This window comes from Sorex araneus, chromosome 2 (genome assembly GCF_027595985.1).
Source record: "Sorex araneus isolate mSorAra2 chromosome 2, mSorAra2.pri, whole genome shotgun sequence".
Taxonomy (NCBI): Eukaryota; Metazoa; Chordata; class Mammalia; order Eulipotyphla; family Soricidae; genus Sorex; species Sorex araneus.
In genome coordinates this window covers 211,464,855-211,487,544 of record NC_073303.1, presented here as the reverse complement: position 1 = coordinate 211,487,544, position 22,690 = coordinate 211,464,855, and the positions used below count along the sequence as shown (strand labels likewise).

Here is a 22,690-nt window from a genome sequence, read left to right as displayed (position 1 = left end):
ACTCCGCCCCGCCCACTCGGCGGTCGCGCGCATGCGCGCACGCGCGACCCGGGCACTTCGTCTTCTGCTGCCGCGAATCTCGGGGTCCCGGCGCGCGGGCGCGGCCACTGTGGGGGGATCGTGGGGGTCCCGGCGGAGCTGAGACGTGAGTGTGCGGCGGCGGCCCGGGACGCTCGCGGGGACGCACGGGCACCGGGGCCGAGCGGTCGGGGCGCCAGCGGCGTGGCCCAGCGCGGCCCCCCCCACCCCTGACCCTGCAGCCGTAGCTCCTCCCCTTGTCAGGGGGCGTCCCCCGTTGTCCGGGGGCGTCTCCCCCTGCAGTCGTGGCTCCTCCCCTTCTCCGGGGGCGTCTCTCCCTGCAGCTGCAGCGCCTCCCCTTCTTTGGGAGTGTCTCCCCCTGCAGCCACGGCGTCTCCCCTTTGGGGGCGTCTCCCCCTGCAGCCACGCGTCTCCCCTTTGGGGGCGTCTCCCCCTGTAGCCACGGCGTCTCCCCTTTGGGGGTGTCTCCCCTTCTCCGGGGGCGTCTCTCCCTGCAGCTGCAACGCCTCCCCTTCTTTGGGAGTGTCTCCCTATGCAGCCACAGTGTCTCCCCTTTGGGGGTGTCTCCCCTTCTCCGGGGGCGTCTCCCCGTTTGGGGGCGTCTCCCCCTGCAGCCACGGAGTCTCCCCTTCTCCGGGGGCGTCTACCCCTGCAGCCACGGCCTCTCCCCTTTGGGGGCGTCTCCCCTTCTCCGGGGGCGTCTCCCCCTCTCCCGGCCCGTCCCCCCTGCAGCTGCGCACCTCTCGCCAAGTGCACGCCCAGCCCCCCAGTTGCCTCCCTGGCACCCTACTCGTCCCCCCCTCCCCCCGCGCCCCTGTAAGAATTTTGTACCCGACTTTGTACCACTTTCTGGCAGCCTCTAAGCAGCGTGTCCCGGGAAATAAGGAATGAAGCGGGGCGGAGAGGCGGGCCCCGGGCGGGGCGCCGGCCTGGCACACAGACCCTGGCTCATGTGCTGGGAACCGAAATGTTGGTTGTGATACTTTGTATCAAGTTTATGCAGAGCCCCTTGGGGCGGAGTCTTTCAAGATCAGTAATGATACGCGGGAAGATGTTGAATCAGATACGTCTGTTGCCACTTGCGCGGTTGGTTTCCAGTTCAGGATCCAGATTGAGCGAATATCTTACTGAGACCCCGTGATTTATAAGGCCTTGAATAACGGAGCTTCAGGGCCTCAGCGGTCCAGCTACAAGTGGTCACCAGTGTCAGCCTCGCCACCGACGACCCGAGGTCCCCTCCCCTAGCCTCCATCCTGCTCCTTAGCAAACGAATTTTTTTTAATGTTCTATTTCATGTTTTATTATTATTTAACATTTTGAGATTATTTGCTATTATTTACTGTTTTTGACAATATCATTATTGTGTTTATTTATTTGTGTATTTATGTATTGTGTTTTGGGTCGCACCTGACGATGCTCAGGGATCACTCCTGGCTCTGCACTCAGGAATCACTCCTGGCAGTGCTCAGGGGACCATATAGGATGCCGGGGATCGAACCTGGGTCTGCTGCATGCAAGGCAAACTCCCTCCCCACTGTGCTGTCGCTCCAGCCCCAGCAAACTCAGCTTTAAGAAAAACTGACTTCTTATAACTTAGATCACCTGCTTACCTGGGTGTTGACTCAGGGATTCGATGCCCTTCTGACCTGCCACCTCTCCATCACCCAGATCACAGAGACCTTAGTAGGGCCAGTCCAGCCCGTAATGTCCCCAGCTCTTTCCCTGTCTTCCCAGGGAAGGGAGAGCAGGGGCGTGGCCTTCTCCCCCGGCCTCAGTTAACGTGACGCTTACCCGTTGCCTCTGACCTGCAGAGTATTCCACTCACACCTTGTCTCTCTCTCATCCGTTGGACATTTGGGCTGTTTCCATACCCTGGCAGTGAGTGCAGGCAATGACTATAGATGCGCACATCTTTTGTTTGATTAACTTTGTTGTTGCTGTTATTTTTGGGCCACACCCCACAGTGCTCAGGGCGCACTTTTAGCTCTGCACTCAGGGATCACTTACGGCGAGCTCAGGGGACCATATGCCCTGGATCCGAGTCGACCATCCTGTCAGCTGTAATTTCTCTGCAGCCCCCTCATACTTTCTACTGAATGTTTTTGTGTTTTGCCCATCCCTGCTCCCTTGAATCACTTTAGGCAGTTGTTAAACCAGAGCTTGTTCGAGTCACTTGTTATTTATCACATTGCACAATCCAGAAAAACACATTGAATTACATTTGAGCATTGTTATAGGTTTCTGTATGGGTTCATCCACACCTTCTGGTCAGTGAAGTACTGTTAGTAAAGAAAATATGTAGGAGCAAATAAGCCAGTATCTCCTTTGTATTTCTGTCAAACTTGAATAGCAAATGAATTCTGTTTATTCTGTACTGTCTGATCTCTGCCCCGGCATCCTGACAGTACCTGTCATTTTCCTTAGCAAACATGTGTCCGGAAGACTGGAAATAAATAGTAAAGAAGGACTCTATGAAAAGTAACTATTCCTACTTGACTCCCATGTCATTTTCAGTTGTTAGCTTTTTAATTAATTTATTTATTTAATTTTTTAAATTTTTTATTAGAGAACCACTGTGATGTACAGTAGCAAGCTTATGAACTTCTGTGTTTACATTTCAGTCGTACAGTGATCGTTTACCCAGCCCTCCACCAGTGCCCATTCTCCTCCACCAATGATCCCAGTATCCCTCCTACCACCCTGTTAGCTTTTTCACAAGCTGGCTTTAGGGTGTATCTTTAACGATGGAAAGGGGCGGGCAGTGCACTCATACGTGGGGCACTCGCCTTACACTCAGTTGACCCTGGTGGGTTGATCCCCTCAGCCTTGCCAGGAGTGGGCCTAGTATAGAGCCAGGAGGAAGTCCTTAGAACCACTGGGTGTGACCCAGTCCTCCCCTCCCCCCCAATAACACTATAAGTAGGATTTGCTTCCTCAGTACCCCCCACTCTGCCCTGATGCTGTCCTGTAATAAAAGAGGACTTAATTTTGTCTTCCCCCATCCAATAACTATTTTCAGTATTACCTGTGTATTTGTAGTCCTGTTTTAATTACACCAGCGATGTTTATATATTATCCCTAAAACATTGTTCATTCTTGAGTGAAGTCGGGACATGAATTCTGAAAGGGAGGTTATGCTGAGTTATTATTATTTTTTTCCGTTTTCTTGTGCACAGATCTGGAGAGATTCCCTGACCGTGGAGTGTAATTTTTCCAGACGACATTGGCACCTTGCTGTGTTGAAAATGTTTGGGAGATTGACTGTTCCACAGCTGCTTTTTGCCAGCGTCCTTGGAATTGCTGGAGGAATATATATTTATCAACCAATACTTGAACAATATTTCAGAGATCAAAAGGAATTAAGAGAAAACATGAAATCGGCACCAGATTCAAAAGAGAAGAAAAGTTAATGCTACATGAAGTTGAATTGTAATTTCTTAATGTTCCTTTGAAAATATACTTTGGTAATATCCGAAAATTTTCTCTATATTTTTAAACCTAAATTATAATGATTTTTAGTTATTTTTGAAACCAGCACTATTAATTTCTAATGTTTATTGTAATTTTACTTGTAATCAATGTCTTTTCTCCAGGAACATGATTTGTGATTTCCCTTTAACTGGAAACTTGAATGTCTTGGGCCCTGGGGATAGCACAGCGGGTAGAGCATTGGCCTTGCATGTGGCCGACCCAGGTTCAATCCACATCATCCCTGAGCACTGCCAAGTGTAATTCCTGTGTGTAGAGCCAGGAGTAACCCCTGAGCATCGCCGGGTGTGACCCAAAAAGCAAAAATAAAAACAAACTTGAATGTATTAAAAACGGACTTGTTTCCTAGTCTGAGTTAACTTCTCTGGGGATGCAGCATATACAGTGTCTTGAGCTGAATGTCTGTTTATAAAATAGCGAGGTAAATTTTAGGCAGGTGTTCTTCATACAGCCAAGCCTGGGGTAGGAAGAAGAGCATGGCAATGCTCGGCCCGGCCCCTAGGCGGGTGGCTCAGTTCCCAGGGCCTGTGGTGCTGCTGGAGCTTGGGGGTCACCAGGGGAGGGCGAGGGGCCATGCTGCACCAGGGATCCAACACGCGAGCAGGTGAGACCCTCCCCTTGAGCTATCCCCCAAACCGGCCACAAATCTTACAGTACAAAGCTATATGGTGATGCAAAACAACAGACTGGCTTCATCGTGTTTTGGATCACTGTAGCACTGTCGTCCCGTTGCTCATCGATTTGCTCGAGTGGGCACCAGTCACGTCTCCATTGTGAGACTTGTGGTTACCATCACTTTATGCACAGCATATTCACCACAGCGTAGTCACCACTATCGACCTCCACAGAACTTTTCCATGGAGTTTTTGCGAGGGCGTTTGCCTTGCAAGTGGCTGACCTGGGTTCGATTCCTCTGTCCCTCTCGGAGAGCCCGGCAAGCTACCGAGAGGATCCCGCCCACATGGCAGAGCCTGGCAAGCTACCCGTGGCATATTCGATATGCCCAAAACAGTAACAAGTCTCACAATGGAGACATTGCTGGTGCCCACTCGAGCAAATCGATGAGCAATGGGGATGACAGTGCTACAGGGCTACGGTTACTTATTTTGGATCTCCCAAGTGGCATTCAGGGGCCTGGGGCCACTACTAACAAGTAGGTCAACTGGGCCTTTGCTTCAAGGCAGGAACCAAAGGATGTGGTGCCGCTCAGGTCTGTGGGGCTCAGGGGGTACCCGGACCACCCCGATGTGCTCTGGGGGCCTCCAGGTCACAGCATACAATCCTCAGGGGGGTCTCCAGAACTATGCACTGCAGTGCTGGGGGCAGGGTGGAGCAACTATGTGGTGCTGGGACCAAGCCCCGTTCTTGGGCCTGAGCCTTAATCCCTGTACTGTCTCTGAAGCTCTCAGCTTCTCCATTAAAAAAAAAAAAAGGAAAGCAGCATTATGACAGGAAGCAGAGAGAAGTGGAGTGGTTAGGGAGATCAGGCTGAGCCAATTTTCTGGGACAAGGCTAAAACTACAAAGATGGTTGAGTTAAGCCACACTGCAGGTCAAGGAGAACGTGCGTGGTTAAGAGATGAAGCATAATGGAATACTACGCAGCTGTTAGAAAAGAGGAAATCGTGAAATTTGCATAGAAGAGGATGGACATGGAGAGTATCATGCTAAGTGAAATGAGTCAGAAAGAGAGGGACAGACATAGAAGGACTGCACTCATTTGTGGAATATAAAGTAACATAATGGGAGACTAACACCCAAGGATAGTAGAGATAAAGACCAGGAGGATTGTTCCACCGCTTGGAATCGGTCTCACGTGCTGGGGGAAAAGGCAGCTGAGATAGAGAGGGGACCACTAAGTAAGTGATGGTTGGAGGGCTCGCTTGGGACGGGAGATGCGTGCCCAAAGTAGGCTATGGCCCAAGCATGATGGCCGCTTAGTACCTGCACTGCAAACCATAACGAGAGAGAGAGAGAGAGAGAAAGAGAGAGAGAGAGAGAGAGAGGAGAAAGAAAGGAGAAAGAAAGGGGGAGAGAGAGAGCGAGAGAGAGGAGAGAGAGAGTGAGAGAGAGAGTGAGAGAGAGAGAGTTCAAGGGAATGTTCCGCCACAGAGGCAAGCGGTAGGAAGGGGTAGGGTTGGCGGGAGGGATACTGGGAACTTCGGTAGTGGAGGATGGGCACTGGTGGAGGGATGGGCATTTAAACCTTGTATGACTGAAACACAATCATGGAAGTTTGTAAATCTTTAAAATAATAATAATAATAATAATACTTTTTTTTTAAAGAGAGATGAAGCGTATTGTTGGCTTGCCTTGCCAGCAGCTGACCGCCAGGGGGGGCCAAAATCCAAAGAAAAGAAACGAGGCATTTTGGAACTGGGAGGTTTTGTTTTGTTTTGTTTTGCTTTTTTGCGGGTGTGGCGGGGGTTTGGGGGTTGGGAGGGCACACCGGGTGATGCTCAGAGGTGACTCCTGGCAAGCTCGGGGGACCACATGGGATGCTGGGAAGGAGCCCTGGTCCGATGGTCCACCATATGCAAGGCAAATGCCCCATCCACTGTATTACTACTCCAGCCCCTGGGAGATGTTTTAAAAGGCCAAACTTTACTAGTTCTGAACTTTACTTTTTATTATGAAGATTCTAAAATGTTGGTTGTGTTAGCTCCATTTGGTTACAGTTGGTGTTTGGAGAGAAAAATAAACTAGTGTCACGAAAAGACCCTTTTAAAAATTGCATGTTGGGATTTCGATGGGGATGGAATGGTGTGTGTGCATTGCTTCAGGGAGGATTGTGACCTTTACAGTGTTATACCTTTTTACCCATGAATGAGGAACGTCTTCATATTTGTCTTCTTTAATTTATTCAATAGTATGTTCTAGTTTTCAGTGTAGTTAGTTAAATTTATTTGAATGTGTTTAGTCCATTGGAAGTTAATACTCCGTATGTTATTGTTTTACTAACTTCTTTTGGTGGGGGCTTGCTTACTGCCAATGTGGGAGAGAGGGATTCAAACATAGTACATTGTGGTAATATATAGTACAGGAGTGATAGGGAATATATATATATATATATATATTCATATAGAGAGATTTATGTGGACTGGAGCGATAGCACAGCAGGCAGGGCGTTTGCCTTGCATGTGGCCCACCTGGGTTCTATTCCTCCGTCCCTCTCAGAGAGCCTGACAAGCTACCAAGAGTATTCCACCTGCACGGCAGAGCCTGGCCAGCTACTCTTGACGTATTCGATATGCCCAAAACAGTAACAAGTCTCACAATGGAGACGTTGCTAGTGCCTGCTTGAGCAAATCAATGAACAACGGGACAACAGTGCTACAGATCTTGTTAAAATGTAAACTGGGGTCCAGCAAGTCTGGAGGGAGAATCGAATTCTGCCTTTCCCATGAGCCATGGGTAATTCCAGTCCTCCTGGAGTAAGGGCGAACCTTGACTATAAGGGATCCTCTACGGTGGCTAAACCATGTCCCAACTACCTGGGACCTAGATCTGTTGTCAGTATTATGGATAAACTTGATCGCATCTAAGTCAGGACCACCCTTTACCCTTTTTCCATCTGTGACCCTGGATTGTAGGAGAAATGCAATATGGGCAAGTGCTGCTTGAACTTATCCTTGAATTCTTGCGGTGATTGATTTGGAATTAATTTTTGACCATTGCATGTCCAGAACCTTCCACTGTGCCAAAAATTTGAACCTCACACATTCAGGTCTATTAAGATAGGGCTAAGCCTACTCAGGTGAGTACTACATTGCCTCTGCGCAGAAAAAAGAACTTGGGGATTTCTCACGTCATCAGTCTTCAGTGGAATAAGATTCTCATCAAAGTCAAACATCGTTTGACTGTCTTCAGTAGACTAGGATTCTCATCGAAGTGAAAAAGGATGCCCAATGCGTCTTGGTAATCTTTCCCTCCCGCTGTTTATCTTGCTATCAAGTGACTAAGCAAATGGAGATAAATATTTAATACAGAATCATTGTGCTACAAGTTTGTTTTTAAAGTCCACTGTGCTAATTTTTTTTAATCACATGAGATACACACTTACAAAATTGCTCTTGATTGGGTGTCAGTCATACAATGTTCCATCACCTTTCCCTTCACCAGGGTACGTTTCCCGCCACCAATGTCCCCAGTTTCCTTTCTGTCACCTCAACCCCTACCAGTCTAAATTCACTGTATCACTGTATCACTGTCATCCTGTTGGTCATCAATCTGCTCGAGCAGGCCCAGTAATGTCTCCATTCATCCTAGCCCTGAGATTTTGGCAGCCTTTCTTTACTCATCCTTCCCAATGGTGCCGCATTAGAGGCTCTTCAGGGTCAGGGGAATTAGACCCATCATTGTTACTGTATTTGGCATATGAATATGCCACGGGGAGCTTGCCAGGCTCTTCCCCATGCAGGTAGGAAACTCTGTAGCTTGCTGGGTTCTCCAAGAGGGAGAACTAGGCTATCAGATGTCAGGTGGCCGCATCGCAGCCGTGCTACTTCTGGAAGGTTGATTTTATAGTCTCTCTTTTATAGACACCAGTCCGAGTTAATAGTTTTTTTTTTTTTTCAGGAAAAGTAGAGGATTATTTGGTCATTTGAGGAAGAGTGAATTGAAAGTTTGAATGTGCCTGTGAATGGGAGAGGGAAAGGGAAGGTTAGGGGGAGGGGAAGGGAACACTTAATGATGATAGAGAAGAAAGGAGACTATGACAGGGAAGAAGGAAATGTGGCAACAACTGTACTGACATTTTCTTGATTCTATTCAGTGACTAGGAAGCAATAAAAACAATCTGTTCTGGGAAAGAACAAGAATGGGTGAGGAAGTCACAGAATTCCTGGGATTTTTATAACTTCTTTTTTTTCTTTTTGGGTCACACCCGGCGATGCTCAGGGGTTACTCCTGTCTCTGCACTCAGGAATTACCCCTGACGGTGCTCAGGGGACCCTATGGGATGCTGGGAATTGAACCCGGGTTGGCCATGTGCAAGGCAAACGCCCTACCCGCTGTGCTATTGCTCTAGCCTCAAGAGATTTTCATTACTGATGGTTCCTATGGGAGGAAGATCTTTTGGTTTATATCTTCTAATCTCAAGGAAAATGTTTTCTAAAAACTTGTTTTGAGTTGAGGTCAACAAAACCCAGTCTTCAGTGAATTCAGAAGTGGGAATAACTGGATTCCCAGCAATATGTAAGTGAGGGATTTCAATAGTTCAAACGGGTCTCTTCCTTTTCATAGTGATTCTGTAGGCTGTGTCGTGTATTCCTTGCCAGGCTAACTCAGACCCCACTTATTCACCAACAAAGTAGGCTTACAGAGTCCTACCACATGCAACCTGCCTGCCTTTTAATAAATTCTTCACAGAAGAGTGGAGATTCACAGAGGAATATGTGGTAATAGAATAGAAAATAGAAATAGAAAATAGAAATTAAAAAAATTAGAATAGAAAATAAAACATTAGAAAATAAAACAAAATTCCTGAGACAAAAAACTTATGGTCCGAGTAGCTGGTTCTGCCTCAAATGAGGGAGTGAATATTGCAGAGAACAGTGGGGAATAAATCCGAGAAGACATATTCGTAATACAGCTTCGGGTTTTTAATGCTGGAGCATATTTGTACTGAGATTCAGGAACTGTAGAAAATAAATCAGTTGGAGACTGGAAAGATGGTGTAGGGGGAAGATGCTGGCCTTGCATGTGGCTTACCCTGACCCAAACCCAAGCACCATGGATGATGCTCCAAGCACTACCGGGAGTGATCGCCAAGCAGAGTCAGCCCCGAGCACTGCTGGGTGTGACTCCTAAATCAAAGAAGAATAAAATAAACCTAGATATGTTATCATATGTGTACTAAATCTTGGCTCCACATTGGTGAGGAGAGTTATAGCACTGTAGCACTGTCATCCCATTGCTCATCGATTTGCTCGAGTAGGCACCAGTAATGTCTCCATTGTGAGACTTGTTGTTACTGTTTTTGGCATATCGAATACGCCACGGGGAGCTTGCCAGGCTCTGTTGTGTGGGCGGGATACTCTTGGGTTGCTTGCCGGGCTCTCTGAGAGGGACAAAGGAATCAAACCCGGGTCGGTCACATGCAAGGCGAATGCCCTACCTGCTGTGCTAGCCTGAGATTTATTTGATATGTGGTATGCGGTGAGATGATAAACTAACTTGACATCTACAGAAATGTACACTAGCTAGTGGGACAATTGTTTCTTTCATCTTTAGTAGCTGAAAATGTCCTAGAGATAAATTAAGAATGATGATTTGTTTCCAGGGCAGAGAGACAGGAAGGTGGGTAGGGTCTTGCATGTGGCCTATTGGGGTGACCCGTTTGATCCATAGCACCCCAGGGCTCAGCGGGAGTGATCCTGAGTGCAGAGCTTGGAGTAAGCCCTGAGCACAGCTGGGTGTGTGTCCCCCATCCCCCCCAATAATCTTGCCTTCTACGGGGTTAGAGAGGTAAATTCAACACCGAGAGGACCATTTTTGTATACAGGAGGCGTAGGGTTCAGTCCCTAGTGCCACAATACCCCCAGTGCCACCAGGAGCAATCCCCAAGCACAGACTTGGAGAAATATCTGAGCACCCCAGGGTGTGGCCCCCCAACAAAAACCAAAATAACAGGGGCCACAAGGCACCAGAACTGCAGGTAGGGCGCTTGCTCTGCATGCGGCCCAGCCAGGTTTCGGCCCCTGCATCCCGCTATCTTCTGTGGTCCCCAGTTGGAGTGGCCCCAAACAGCACCCCCACCAAAAAAAAAAAAAAAACAACCCAAAAACAAAAAACAGAAAAATAACCAACCAACAGCCACCAACAGATGATTTCCGTTGAGGAAACGGGAGACGTATGCGGGTCATGTGCAGGCGACCTGCTCAAGGGAAGGTCAGCACACGGGCTGCAGACGGGAAGGATGCTCGAGGCGGGAGCACGTCGGCTTGCAGGAGTCAGCAGCTGAGCACCGGGGCAGCGAGCCCGGGGATGCTTCGAGAAGCGGGCGCCAGGGCTCCGGTCGCTTGGACTTCCTTAGGCCGTACAAGTCAGGTCCAGCGGCGCTCGGATGCACAAGCCCACCGTCTGCCCACCCGCCGGGCGTCGGGGTCTCTTGCAGCCCCCGATGACCGCGACCCGCGACGCTATGAGACGCGGCCGCCAGGGAGCAGCCCCGGCCCGCGGGCCCAGCGGGCCCCGCGCGGCGTCCGTCTCCTCCCCGCGCTTTCGCTCTTTTCGCTCTTTTTCCCCCCAAACCCGACTCGTTCCCGCGCGCCCTGCACGGTGCGGGGGGGGGGGCACCGCGCGGGAGCAGAGAGCGACCCGCGGGCGCGGGGACGCCGCCGAGCGCGTTCTCCGAGCAGGGCACTGGTCCTCCCGAGGATGTCCAGCTTGGGGGGCGCGCGCGCTGCTGTCCCCCGCCGGGGGGGCGGGGATGCCCGTGGTGGTCGTGTGCAGGGGGGAAGGCGAGGTGGGACAGGCAGCCCGGGTCCGGGTCCGAGGGCTCCGCAGCCGGCCCCGCAGCGGGCTCTGGAGCGGCCACGACGCCGGGACGCCCCTTCGGGCAAAGCTTCGGGGGGGGGGGGGCGACACCCCGCAGCGCCCGCCGCGTGCCCCCACCCGCGGCTTTTGCGGCCTGGGAAGGCGTCGGGTGGGGGGTGGGGGGGCCTCGCGGAGCGCCCCGAGGAGGCAGGGCAGGAGCGGCCCCGCCCCGCCCCGCCGCGACGGGAAGTGATGTGGGGCCCGGGCAGCCGAGCACCCCAGGGCGCGCAGCGGACGGGACGAGCGTGCGGGCGCAGGTGAGCGGGGGGCGCGGGCGCAGGTGAGCGGGGGGCTGGTGAGCAAGTGAGTGGGGGGTGGCAGGTGAGCGGGGGGCAGGTGAGCGGGGGGGGGGTGGCAGGTGAGTGAGGGGCGCGGGCGCAGGTGAGCGGGGCGCAGGTGAGCAGGTGAGCTGGTGAGTGGGGGGTGGCAGGTGAGCTGGGGACAGGTGAGCGGTGGGGGGGTGGCAGGTGAGCAGGGGGCGCGCAGGTGTGGGACCCCGTGGCCAGGGGACAAGGGATCCCGTCTCGCCCCGGGTCGGTGCTGCTGGCGCCCGCCCTGGATGCCTCACCGCTCTCTCTCCCCTCTTTTATTTGGTGGTGGTGGGGGGGAAATCTGATGGGCCCGTGGGTGGCGGGGCTCCCCCACCCCAGTGCAGCCACCGAAGCGCCCTGGTGTCCGCTGCGATGCCAGGCGCAGGGACGTGTGGCGCGGCGGGTCGCTGTCCCGAGCCGGCCGGCGGGGGCGGTCCGGGCAGCCGAGTCCCTGGGCTCCTGCGCAGGGGTTGGGAGAGAGGAGCAATATTGTGCCAGATATGCCCCCCTCCCCGTAGTTTCTGCAGGTTTAACTGGGGGTTAGCACCCCTAGTAATCGGGGAGGGGGAAGGTTTCTATAGACAGCACAAAGGGAGGGGGCGTCTGATGCACAAAGCATTTGACATCTGTCTTTTCTGTACTTTTTTAGCTGGCTTTTCCTCTTTCTTTCCTCGATTTCCAGGGCCAAGCTGGGTCTTTTAATCCTAGTGAACTATAAATAATTCATCGTTTTTTTTCTTTTCTTTCTTTCTCTTTTGTGGCTTGTGCTTTGGGGCGAGAATGCGTCTCCGGAAGTCATGACGGTGTGTGTCTGGTTCTCTTTGAAAACGTGTTGGGTTTAGCCATCAGCATCATCTTCCAAACTTCTCATTTTAGGCTCATTTTCACCCTGTGGTATGGAAGCAGGCCCCTCTGCCTCTGGCTGTGCTCAGAGCGATCTACTAAATACACATTTGCCCCCCCCCCCCAGTGGTCTCGTGTTGAAGATGACTGGACTGCTAAGCTGGGTTTGCTCGAGCGGGCACCAGGAACGTCTCCATCGTGAGACTTGCTGTTACTTGTTTTGGCCTATCGAATATGCCACGGGTAACATGCCAGGCTCTGCCGTGCGGGCGGGATACTCTCGGTAGCTTGCCGGGCTCTCTGAGAGGGACAGAGGAATCGAACTCGAGCCTGCCTCATAAACACCCTACCCGCTGTGTTACTGTCCTTGACCATTCTGTAATTAAGTCCTGAAATCTGGAAGACAAGTCACTCTGCCCCCCCCCACCTTCTCCCACCCCGCACCACTAAAACTCTTCTCCCTCCTTGTCCCAAGATCTGGGTATTCTGGTTCCTTTCAAACTTCCAAGTTCCCCATCTGCTTCTCAAGTCCCTCTGCGTGGACTTCAGAGCAGAGGTAAGGAATTGGGTGTCGGGTGCCGGGAGCGAACCCAGAGCGCCACCCACTGAGAGTCGCAGAGCGAGGCCTTCCCAGGGTTCCAGCCCCACCCCCTCGGCCGAAAACTCTGGAGAGACCAGACTCCCCCATTTGCTCCCCCAAACCCGCATTCCCCGTCCTGTCCCCACCTTGAGTCCAGAAACTCAGCTTTGGCAGTAGCTCCAGCTGGGCTCCCCCACCCCCTGCAGTGAACCCCAGGGCCGTCTCTCCCCCATCTGCACCCATCCCGCAGCAGGTCTCACTGATTCAATGGGGAGAAAACAGCAGAAACACCAGTTTTCACCACTTTCATGGTCCCATTTATTTAGCTAAAACTGTTTCCACTCACGATGCTCTTTCACTTTTTCTGTGGCCACCAGTATATGGAGATATGAAATGGGTAGCACTGTAGCACTGTCGTCCCGTTGTTCATCGATTTGCTCGAGTGGACACCAGTAACGTCTCCATGGTGAGACTTGTTGTTGCTATTTTTGGCATATCGAATACATCACGGGGAGCTTGCCAGGCTCGGCCGTGCGCGTGGATACACTCGGTAGCTTGCTGGGCTCTCCGAGAGGGACAAAGGATAAAATAGGTATATAAATCAAACATTTACTGACAATTTATAATATGTATTTGTTTTTTTTTTGGGGTGGGGTCACTTGCTCCAGTAGTCAAAGCTTACTCCTGGTTTTGTGCTCGGAGGTCACTCCTGGCAGTGCTTGGGGGATCCCCTCAGTGCTGGGGATCAAACTCTCGGGCAGTTGTATGCAAGGCAAGAGCTTAGCCCCTGTGCTATCTTCCCAGCCCCAATATGAAATACTTAAATATTAATAGATTTTTCCCCCAGTGCCACAATGATTTTGTCTTCGGGCTCTCTGCCCTTAACTTACTCCTTTTCAGCCATACCTTAGGACCTTTGCGCTTAGCTGTTTCCTCTCCGGAATGCTCTATGTTTCTCTGTTATTTATTTCGTGGTGGTGGGGAGGGGGGCAGGGGGGCCATACTGGAAGTGCTCAGGACTGAGCCAGCTTGGTCACCTGCAAAGCAAGGGTAGCAGCTCCTGCGCTAACTCTCCAGCCCTGCACAGGACAACATCTGGAAATGTTTCCAGTAGTATCATGCATATAAGAAGCACTGGGAAAGCAGGTGCTGAGTGACTGAGAAGGGGATGGAGAGGGAGGACTGGGTTACTCTCCTGGTTTTCAGTTTCTTTCCCTCTTAGCTGAAGGAAGCCACATTCATAGTCACGCTCACACCCCAAACCTCTCCTCCTTGGTTCTGCAAAAGCAAAACAGTGTTCCCTTGTTGCAGAGGAAAAGGTGTTGGCCCGGGAGGGGAAGGGCTCGGGTTCCTTCTCATGGCAGCAGTGGGAAGTTCTCTCTGGGTCCTGAGTTGGGAGGCCCCTGGCCCTTCCTCTACCACTTGGCCACTCGTGCTCACCTAGGGAGGGCCAGGTATTCCTCCGAGATTCAAGAAAAATCCCTCTCTGCTCCTATCCTAGAGTGAATTCATCTTTCTTTTGCTTCTATCTAAAACTACCAACTTCGGTGCTGGAGATGTAGTAGAGAAGGTACTATGTCTCCAGCACTTGCCTTGCATGTGGCTGACCTAGGTTTGGTCCCCAGCACCGCATATGATCTCCTGAGTCCAACAGGAGTGCTCTCTGAGTGCAGAGTCCAGAATAAGCCCTGAGCACCCCTGGCGTGGCCCCCAAACCAAATAAATAAAACTACCAGCTCTGAGACTTGTATTTTTGCCTTAAATGACCTATTCCATCAGGACCGCCAACTGTTCATGTGTTTATCACCCTACTTCCATGGCGAGACATTGTGTCCTAGAGGACAAGCATAACTTCAGCTCATTTCTGAGCTTGTTTGGGGGCCACGCCTGGCTGTGCTCTGGCCTGACCCCTGCTCTGCACTCAAGGCTCACTCCTGGCAGAGCCGGGGGTGGGGGGAGGGGGACTGAATGTCGTGCTGGGAATCAAACCCAGGTTGGCCTTGTGTCACGCAAGCACCTTGCCTGCTCTACTGTCTTGCCAGCTCTTAACATTGAGTTTTTCTTAGCCAATCCCTGTATCTTTTTTAGTCCATCTTACTCTGTTGCTGCTGGTACATTTGGTGACTGTTGAGCGAGGTTTCCTCCTGTCCTTTTGCACTGAAATCAAATTAACTGGTCTAAATTAATTTATATTAGTTATTAAAAAAAGTCTGTCCTCCATTGTTTTTAAAATTTTTTAAAAACTGATCTTATATCTTCATGGAAAAATATAAAAAAGGATTGTGCACATATATAGACTTGATATATATGTAATATATATATATTCCAGTGGATTATATATTTTGATGAGTGTGATCCCTCATGAAAAATAACATTTGCGGGGCTGGAGCAATAGCACAGCGGGTAGGGTGTTTGCCTGGCATGCCGTTGACCCAGGTTCGATTCCCAGCATTCCACATAGTCCCCCAAGCACTGCAAGGAGTTAATTCCTGAGTGCAGAGCCAGGAGTAACCCCTGAGCATCGCTGGATGTGACCCAAAAAGCAAAAAAAAAAAAAAAAAGGAAAAGAAAAAGAAAAAGGAAAAATAACAACATTTGCCTGTGTAAAGTGTTAGCCCCTCACTAACTAGAATTTTTTCAATAGAATATGTAATATTTTATATTCTTTGTGTATGTGTATGAAATATGATATATGTAGCAAATATATCAAATCACTGCAACCTAGTCTAAAAATGTTTTATAATTTAGCTGTCCGTTACACCTGCACAAAGCTGAAATTGAAATAAAGCACGAGCCCTTAAGAAGCAAGATTGCCTGGTCGTAATAAAACAGAAAGGAAGCATTTTTCCTTTCACTGTTTTTGCCTTTTCCGCCGCCTCCTCCTTTGCTTGGATGACACTCAGTCCTCGGCTGCTTGGCAGGAAGTTAGAGTTTCTGGTCTGGCTTCCCTTAAGCTGATTAACTGGGAGCAGACAGGAGTGGGGTCTGGAGAGAGAGATAAAGGTTGGCTAATGGGCCCCATGCAGCAGTGCACGCCTGCTGGGTGGCCTTCGGCCAGACCGTGCTCAGGGCACACCGTGTCCCCTCTCCTGTGATGGCAGCGTCAGTCACAGACGGTCACTGTCACTTCACGCTGCCTCTTTAGTCAGTGCCGCGCGTGCCTGGCTTAGTCAAGAGGAAAGTTGAAAGTTCTTTTTTTTCTGTTGGTGAACATTTCTTCCTCTCGGTACATGGCTCTTGAGAAGGGCTTTAAGTGAGGGTCTCAGCCACCGTGAGAACCACCCACATGTGTGGAATGAGAATTCTGATTTTTATTTATTTTGGGGTCTTCCTTTTTTGTTTTGTTTTGTTTTGTTATGTTTTGTTTTTGGGTCATACCCGGCGATGCACAGGGGTTACTCCTGGCTCTTCACTCAGGAATTACCCCTGGCGGTGCTCAGGGGACCATATGGGATGCTGGGATTAGAACCCGGGTCAGCCGCGTGCAAGGCAAATGCCCTACCCTCTGTGCTATTGCTCCAGCCCCGGGTCTTCCAAGCAGAGCTCATAAGGCTTTGGGGCTTGTTGGTGGTTCTTGATGCATCAGGCTAGAGGTTCAATGCCAGGGCACAAGGATGTGGTGCTGTTAGGGCCCCGTGTGCTTGGGGGTGGGTGCGGTGTGTTGGAGGGGAAGAGGGCGGGGTCCTTTATGGTGCCAGGGATTCAACCAAGGCCAGCCACATGCCAGGCAAGTACCTAAACCTCTGTGCCATCTCTCCTGCCTCCTAGCTTCAGAGGTAATATACCAGAATGAAAAAGCCTACGTGTATTTTGGATAAATGAGCACACGACTCAGTAATTTCCCTGCAGTCTTTGTGCATACTTGCACTAAAAAAATAATCTTTTTTTAAATTAAATTTTATCATCTTGTTTTCTGGTGACTCTAGTGGCAAGTCCAGGATTCTGCACAGGCAATGCATTGATCTCAATAACGCCCAGTGGCTGGCAGAGCATGGGCACCCATGGGTGACGTCCCTGGGTTCATCTTAAAGATTGAGAAGACGCGTAAACTCAGGGGGGTACCAGAAACAGAAGTTGGATGCTAAGTTTTATTCTCGTCCTTTGTTGCTAAGGAATTTCTCACCTAGAGAAGTGAGGTCATTTTGTCAAGGATACCCAACATGTAGGGCACAGGGCACTCTGTGGGGTGCCCATGATTGAACCCGTGTCAGCCGTGTGCAGAGCAAGTACCTTACCGCTCTGCTATCTTTCCACCCCCCTATTCCCCTTTTAAAGTCTTTTTTTTTTTTTGCTTTTTGGGTCACACCCGATGATGCACAGGGGTCACTCCTGGCTCTGCACTCAGGAATTATTCCTGGCGGTGCTCGAGGGACCCTATGGGAATCAAACCCAGGTCAGCCGCGTGCAAGGCAAACGCCCTCCCCGCTGTGCTATCGCTCCAGCCCCCCCCCTTTTAAATATTTAAAATCTTTTTTTTTTTTTTTTTTTTTTGCTTTTTGGGTCACACCCGGCGATGCACAGGGGTTACTCCTGGCTCTGCACTCAGGAATTACCCCTGGCCGTGCTCAGGGGACCATATGGGATGCTGGGATTTGAACCCGGGTCGGCCGCGTGCAAGGCAAACGCCCTACCCGCTGTGCTATCTCTCCAGCCCCAAATCTTTTAAATATTTTTTCCCTTGTGACTTTCACCCTTTTCCCTTGTGGCTGTCATTACTGTGATGTCTGGGGGGTGTCCCACACTTGTTGGTGGAAGGGTGGGGGTCTCACCCATGGAACTGGGGAATTTCCTCTTTGGAGTTTTGACTGAGAGATGCTTTAGGGCAGACCGAGAGCAATTTCCCACCCCAACAGCTAAACGCCGAGAGCTTGGTTGCTCTACCGACCCACGCCCAAGCAACTCGCCATGCCTTGTTTTTTGATAGCACAATTTCGGAAGCTTGGGGAAGTCAGAGTGGAGGTACATGGCCGGCTCTTCAAAGCTGTGTGATTGGCACCTCCTTGACAAAGCAGCCTAGAAAATAACCAGGCTCCCTCCTGCCCAACTCTGGGAGACCGTACGGCACTATTAATCTTGTTTTTTCGTAGCCGCACTGATTAATTCATATGAAGCCTCAGCAGATGCCAGGTCAAAGCATAATCATAAAACGGGTTGCCGTGAGACTGAAAAAGCCTCTCATCCATAGGCACTGAGTCTGTCTGGCATGTCCCGATCCCACCCTGCGGGTTCGTGGTCGAGTCTGGGGTTGGCTCTGACTGGTTTCTCCTGAGCTTATGTATCATGAAACACCGGGACTGGGTCTTCATCAGCTCAGGAACCCATAGTGAGTCACCTTCATTCTCTCTGGACAGCTGTCGTAGGGGAAGAACAAGACAGAGCAATAGGTCATGATTAAATATTGATTTTAAGACACCTACTTCTCGGGGCCAGGAGATGGTAGTGTAAAGGGCTGCAGCTTCCAGATGCCCCGGTTTGATCCCTGACCCTGTGTTGATCCCAGTCTCCCCTGCTCCCAATGCACCCAGCACTGAGTGCCCAGCCAGTGCTAATGTGTTCAGCAGTACCCCAGCCCTAGGCTGAGCACAGAACGGACAGCCCGGCCAAGCCTCATCGGGCGCAAACCTCAGACTCCTCTGCACTGGTAGGTTGACTCCCACCCCCCAAAATAAAAAAGATGCCTCGATTTAAAAAGCATGATTGCTGGGGCTGGAGCAATAGCACAGCGGGGAGGGCATTTGCCTTGCACACAGCCGACCTGGGTTCGATTTCCAGCATCCCGTATGGTTCCCTGAGCACCGCCAGGGGTGATTCCTGAGTGCAGAGCCAGGAGTAACCCCTGTGCATTGCCAGGTGTGACCCTAAAAGCAAAAAAAAAAAAAACAAAAAACAAAAACCAAAAAAAACCATGATTCCTGGTTGAAGTCACGGTTTCTTATCTTGGCATGTTTGGTTAATTTGCCTCATGGCTCTCCAGGCTGCAGAGACATGCTCTGAAGGATGAATAAGAAGGCCTGGCAGCCCCGGGAGAAGATAAGATAGTGTTCTTCCAGGTAGACACTGGACACCCAGTAGCCAAACCAGCTGTGTTGTCCCTGGCAGGCTCTGCCGTCAATCACGAGGTCGCCCTTCTGTCACCTGTGCCCCAGCACAGAGGGCTGAGGTAAGCCTTCCTCAGGGAGTGACACAGCTCCTGACAAGTGCAGAGGAACCCTCCCAGGCTGGTCTTTGCCTCTTAGATGACCAATGATCAGTGTTATGATAGGCCAATGGCTCTCACGGGGGATGAGTCGGTGGGTTGCTTTGACTGGTTTGGGAGCCGGATCAGACTGTGCTCAGGGTTTCCTCTTGGCTCTGCTCTCAGGGATCACTCCCTGGGGTGCCTAGGTTTGAGGCAGGGCTGGTTGCACACAAGGCAAATGCCTTAACCTCTGTGCTGTCTTTTTTTTTTTTCTTTTGGGTCACACCCGGCGATGCTCAGGGGTTACTCCTGGCTCTGCACTCAGGAATTACTCCTGGTGGTGCTCAGGGGACCCTATGGGATGGTGGGAATCAAACCCGGGTTGGCCATGTGCAAGGCAAACGCCCTACCCGCTGTGCTATCACTCCAGCCCCGTGTGCTTTATTTTGACCCCATCAGTGGGGTTGGGTTTGGATGTTCCTCCTGTGAGGGGCGTTGTCCATATCTGGCACCTTTTACAGTTGTTCCATTGAGGAGTGATTACCCGCGTTTCATCGTTAGGGGTTAGGGATGCTTCCAAACACCCTAACATCTCGGAACAGCCTAGGTGACAGAGGAATTTCCTGCCCCAAACCTCCACCGGTTCAAGGTTGAGAAATCTCACCCCAGAAAAACCGTTGACTCTCTCTGGCAGTTTAGTGAGTTACACTTTCTTTCCATCATGTAAAGGTACTAAGCTGAGCTCCACAAAGTGGAACAACGGTCTCTGCCACGAAATGTGAAGTGGCATCCAGATAGCTACAATTAAAAAATAATCTCCACCAGGAATTCTGGTGGTCTGTTGGGACCAAAGGCCACTGTCCTCAGGGTTCACATGGGTGGGTCCGGTAGAGGCAACTGGTCTACCTACCCTTCAAGGGCACGGGCCATTGGGGACAGCTTGCCACAGGCAATTGAATCTGGGTGCTGCACAGGTGAAGCCAGAAAGATCCCAAGGACTCTGAATATAGACCTAGAATCTTCACAGGCCTGTGCTCTTGCTGCTTTTGGCTGATCAGGAGCTGCAGCTTCCACATTTCTAGCTGGCATCTGTGTCCTGGGCCAGGGCTGTCTCAGACACCAGAATTTCCCAAGGAAATAACACTGTTTCCTGTGTAAGCAGAGTTCTCTGGGTAATTATACTCCAACAATGAATACACCCCCCCCCCCAGCTCTTAGCTGTCAGCCCCTTTGCCATGAGATAAGGAAGTGTCATTTATTACACGGAAGCTGGCAGCTGCCATAGAAACCAGCCCTGGGCTCCCTCTCCCTACTCCAGCAAGAGAAGAGGCCCAGAACTGAGCCCAGGTTTGTAGAACTCAGGATCTTTCTTACGTTCTCTTTTTTGTGTGTGTGGGTCTCAGTCAGTGGTGCTTGGGGGACTGTGCCTTGCTGGGGATTGAACCTGGGGCTCTCTCTCTTGCAAAGCAGATGCCCTGGGTGTGGCACGGAAGGTTTGTGAGTCTACGGGCTCCCTGCTGTGCATGCTCTATGCCCGAAGGCCCATGTGCTTTGGTTATTACTCTTGTCATAAGGACCATCCCGGGTGGTAGTGTGTTATTGTTCAAAGGAAATGACTAACAAAGGGAAGTTTCACACACAACCCGCGTCTCTTGTTTGTACCCTTCTGAAATATCACAGGAAATGAAACGGGCGTATCATGATTTTCCCCCAAGGTAAGTCGCCCAGAAGCGGGTCCCTGCACAGCTGGTCTGCCTGTGTGTGTGCCGCCTGCCAGTTTAAGGCCACCTTTCTCGTGTGGGTTGTTGCTCTTCTCATCACATTTTCCGGTGGCACTTTCCTAACACTAAGTCAGTGATCTTTGGGCGTTGGGGCGGGGGGGAGTCAATCAGATCACATTCCTCTGCTGTTCCCATTAGGAGCAGTCCAAGACCCGAAGGTGCCAGCCTGCCAGCCAGGAAGAGTCAGGAGCCCCGTGAGTGAGCTCTGCTGGGTTCCTGCTTGCTGGCTAACCTCCTCCTCTCCTCTTCCAGCCGCGTCACCTCCTTTCAGTTCCCAGAAATGCCCAGCGCTCGGCCTGAGGGTCTGTACACTCACTGCAACTCTTCCTGAGGGCTTTATCTCCTTCTCTGACTGCCCCTCCCTCCCAGGTGGACTCAGATCTCGTCTTGAATTTTTTTCCTCTCGAAGTTGCTTCCTTCATCACTGCTGGAGAGGCCCTCCGGTCCCTCTCCCTGTCATTGTCCGTCACAGTCTCCACGGCCTTCCTAACTGTAATTATTTTGTCTTATGTCCAACTTTCGTTTGTTTGGGGGTCATAGCCAGCAGTGCTCAGGGGCTACTCCCAGCTCCATGCTTGGGGGTCACTCCTGGTGATGTTCAGGGGACCACGAGGTACCAGGGAATGAAGCCAGGGCTCCAGCATACTAAGAAAGTGCTCCAACCCTTTGAGTGATCTCTTTGGCTGAATTCAATTTTTTAATTTTTCTACCTGCTAAAATTTTCTTTCCAGATGAGAGAATTTTCCCATCTTGTAAACTGCTATCTGCTGGAATAATACCTGACCCATTTTTTAATTTAAATTTTAATTTTTTGCTTTTTGGGTCACACCCAGCAATGCACAGGGGTTATTCCTGGCTCTGCACTCAGGAATTACTCCTGGCGGTGCTCAGGGAACCATATGGGATGCTGGGAATCAAACGAGGGTCGGCCACGTACAAGGCAAATGCCCTACTCGTTGTGCTATCGCTCCAGCCCCCTGACCCATTTATAATAAATTTATAATGCATTAATGACAGGAGAACTAAGGAAACTGTGCGAAGAATGTTTCCGAGATTCTGTCCTATGTAATTTTTACATGGTCCCACACATCAGACACTTCTGTATAATTTCTGGGGATTAAATCCAGGGCCTTATCCAGATGAGATCCGTATGGGCTTTACTGCTGATAGGAAGCACACCTGAGTTCTATGTTTTACGTTTTTGTGTTTTTGTTCCTTTGGGGTTGGGGGGAGGTTATACCTGACAGTGCCAAGGACTTATTCCAAGCTCTGTACCCGAGGGTCACTCCTGGTGGGCTTGGAGACCAAGGTGTGGTGCCAGGGATTGAACTGGGGTCAGCTGCATGCAAAGCAAGCGCCTTAACTCGTCTAGCATCTCTCCAACATCCCCGCTTCAATTTCATCTGTCCGGGACGGTGGTAGAGGGGAGGGGGGCGGGCTTCCTCCTCAGCTATGCTCAGGACCCCAGGAGCTCTTCCTGGCAGTGCTGAACTTGGCAAAGCTGGCTGATGGTTCGATGCTCAAGAGGCATGTGAGGGTACTGAGCCCAGAGGTACTTGGAGGTCCTGGGCTGACAGCAGTGGTGCTGGGGCACGTCTCCACACATAGGTCCTGCCTGTACCCCACTGAGCTTTCTCCTGTTTCAGTGTTTTAGCTGAAACCAGAATGCCAGTGTTTGGGTACATGAGAAATGGAAGTGTTAGACTAATATTTTATTTTTTCCCACGGGGCGGGAAGGGGGGCTGCGGCGGGCAGTGTTTGGGCCACACATGCTCGGGGATCTATGACTCTTGGCTCTGCATTCGGGGCTCACTTCTGGAGGAGCTTGGGGGAACCCTATGTTGTTCCAGGGATCGAATTTGGGTCTGCCATGTGCAAGCCAAGTGCCTTACCTACTTGGGTCCCAAACTAAGTCTCCTCCCCTCCCCCCC

The 22,690-nt window shown here is 50.9% G+C and overlaps 2 protein-coding genes across 2 annotated transcripts in view; both read left to right on the top strand.

Moving 5' to 3' along the window:
• Positions 1 to 17: 17 nt before the first annotated feature.
• PIGBOS1 (PIGB opposite strand 1) lies at positions 18 to 3,865 on the top strand. The gene is made up of 2 exons (XM_055127954.1): positions 18 to 145; positions 3,216 to 3,865. The coding sequence occupies exon 2, from the start codon at positions 3,285 to 3,287 to the stop codon at positions 3,447 to 3,449; it is 165 nt and encodes a 54-aa protein (XP_054983929.1). The 5' UTR covers positions 18 to 145; positions 3,216 to 3,284; the 3' UTR covers positions 3,450 to 3,865.
• A 7,400-nt stretch (positions 3,866 to 11,265) lies between these two features.
• Positions 11,266 to 22,690, top strand: part of RAB27A (RAB27A, member RAS oncogene family) — a 68,033-nt gene continuing 56,608 nt past the window's right edge. The window contains exon 1 of the mRNA XM_055128288.1: positions 11,266 to 11,323. The gene's annotated coding sequence lies outside the window, so the exon portion shown is untranslated. The remainder of the gene's footprint in view (positions 11,324 to 22,690) is intronic.

Coding starts and splice junctions, on each gene's coding strand:
- PIGBOS1 (XM_055127954.1), top strand. CDS start 3,285: ATGTTTGGGAGATTGACTGTTCCACAGCTGCTTTTTGCCAGCGTCCTT.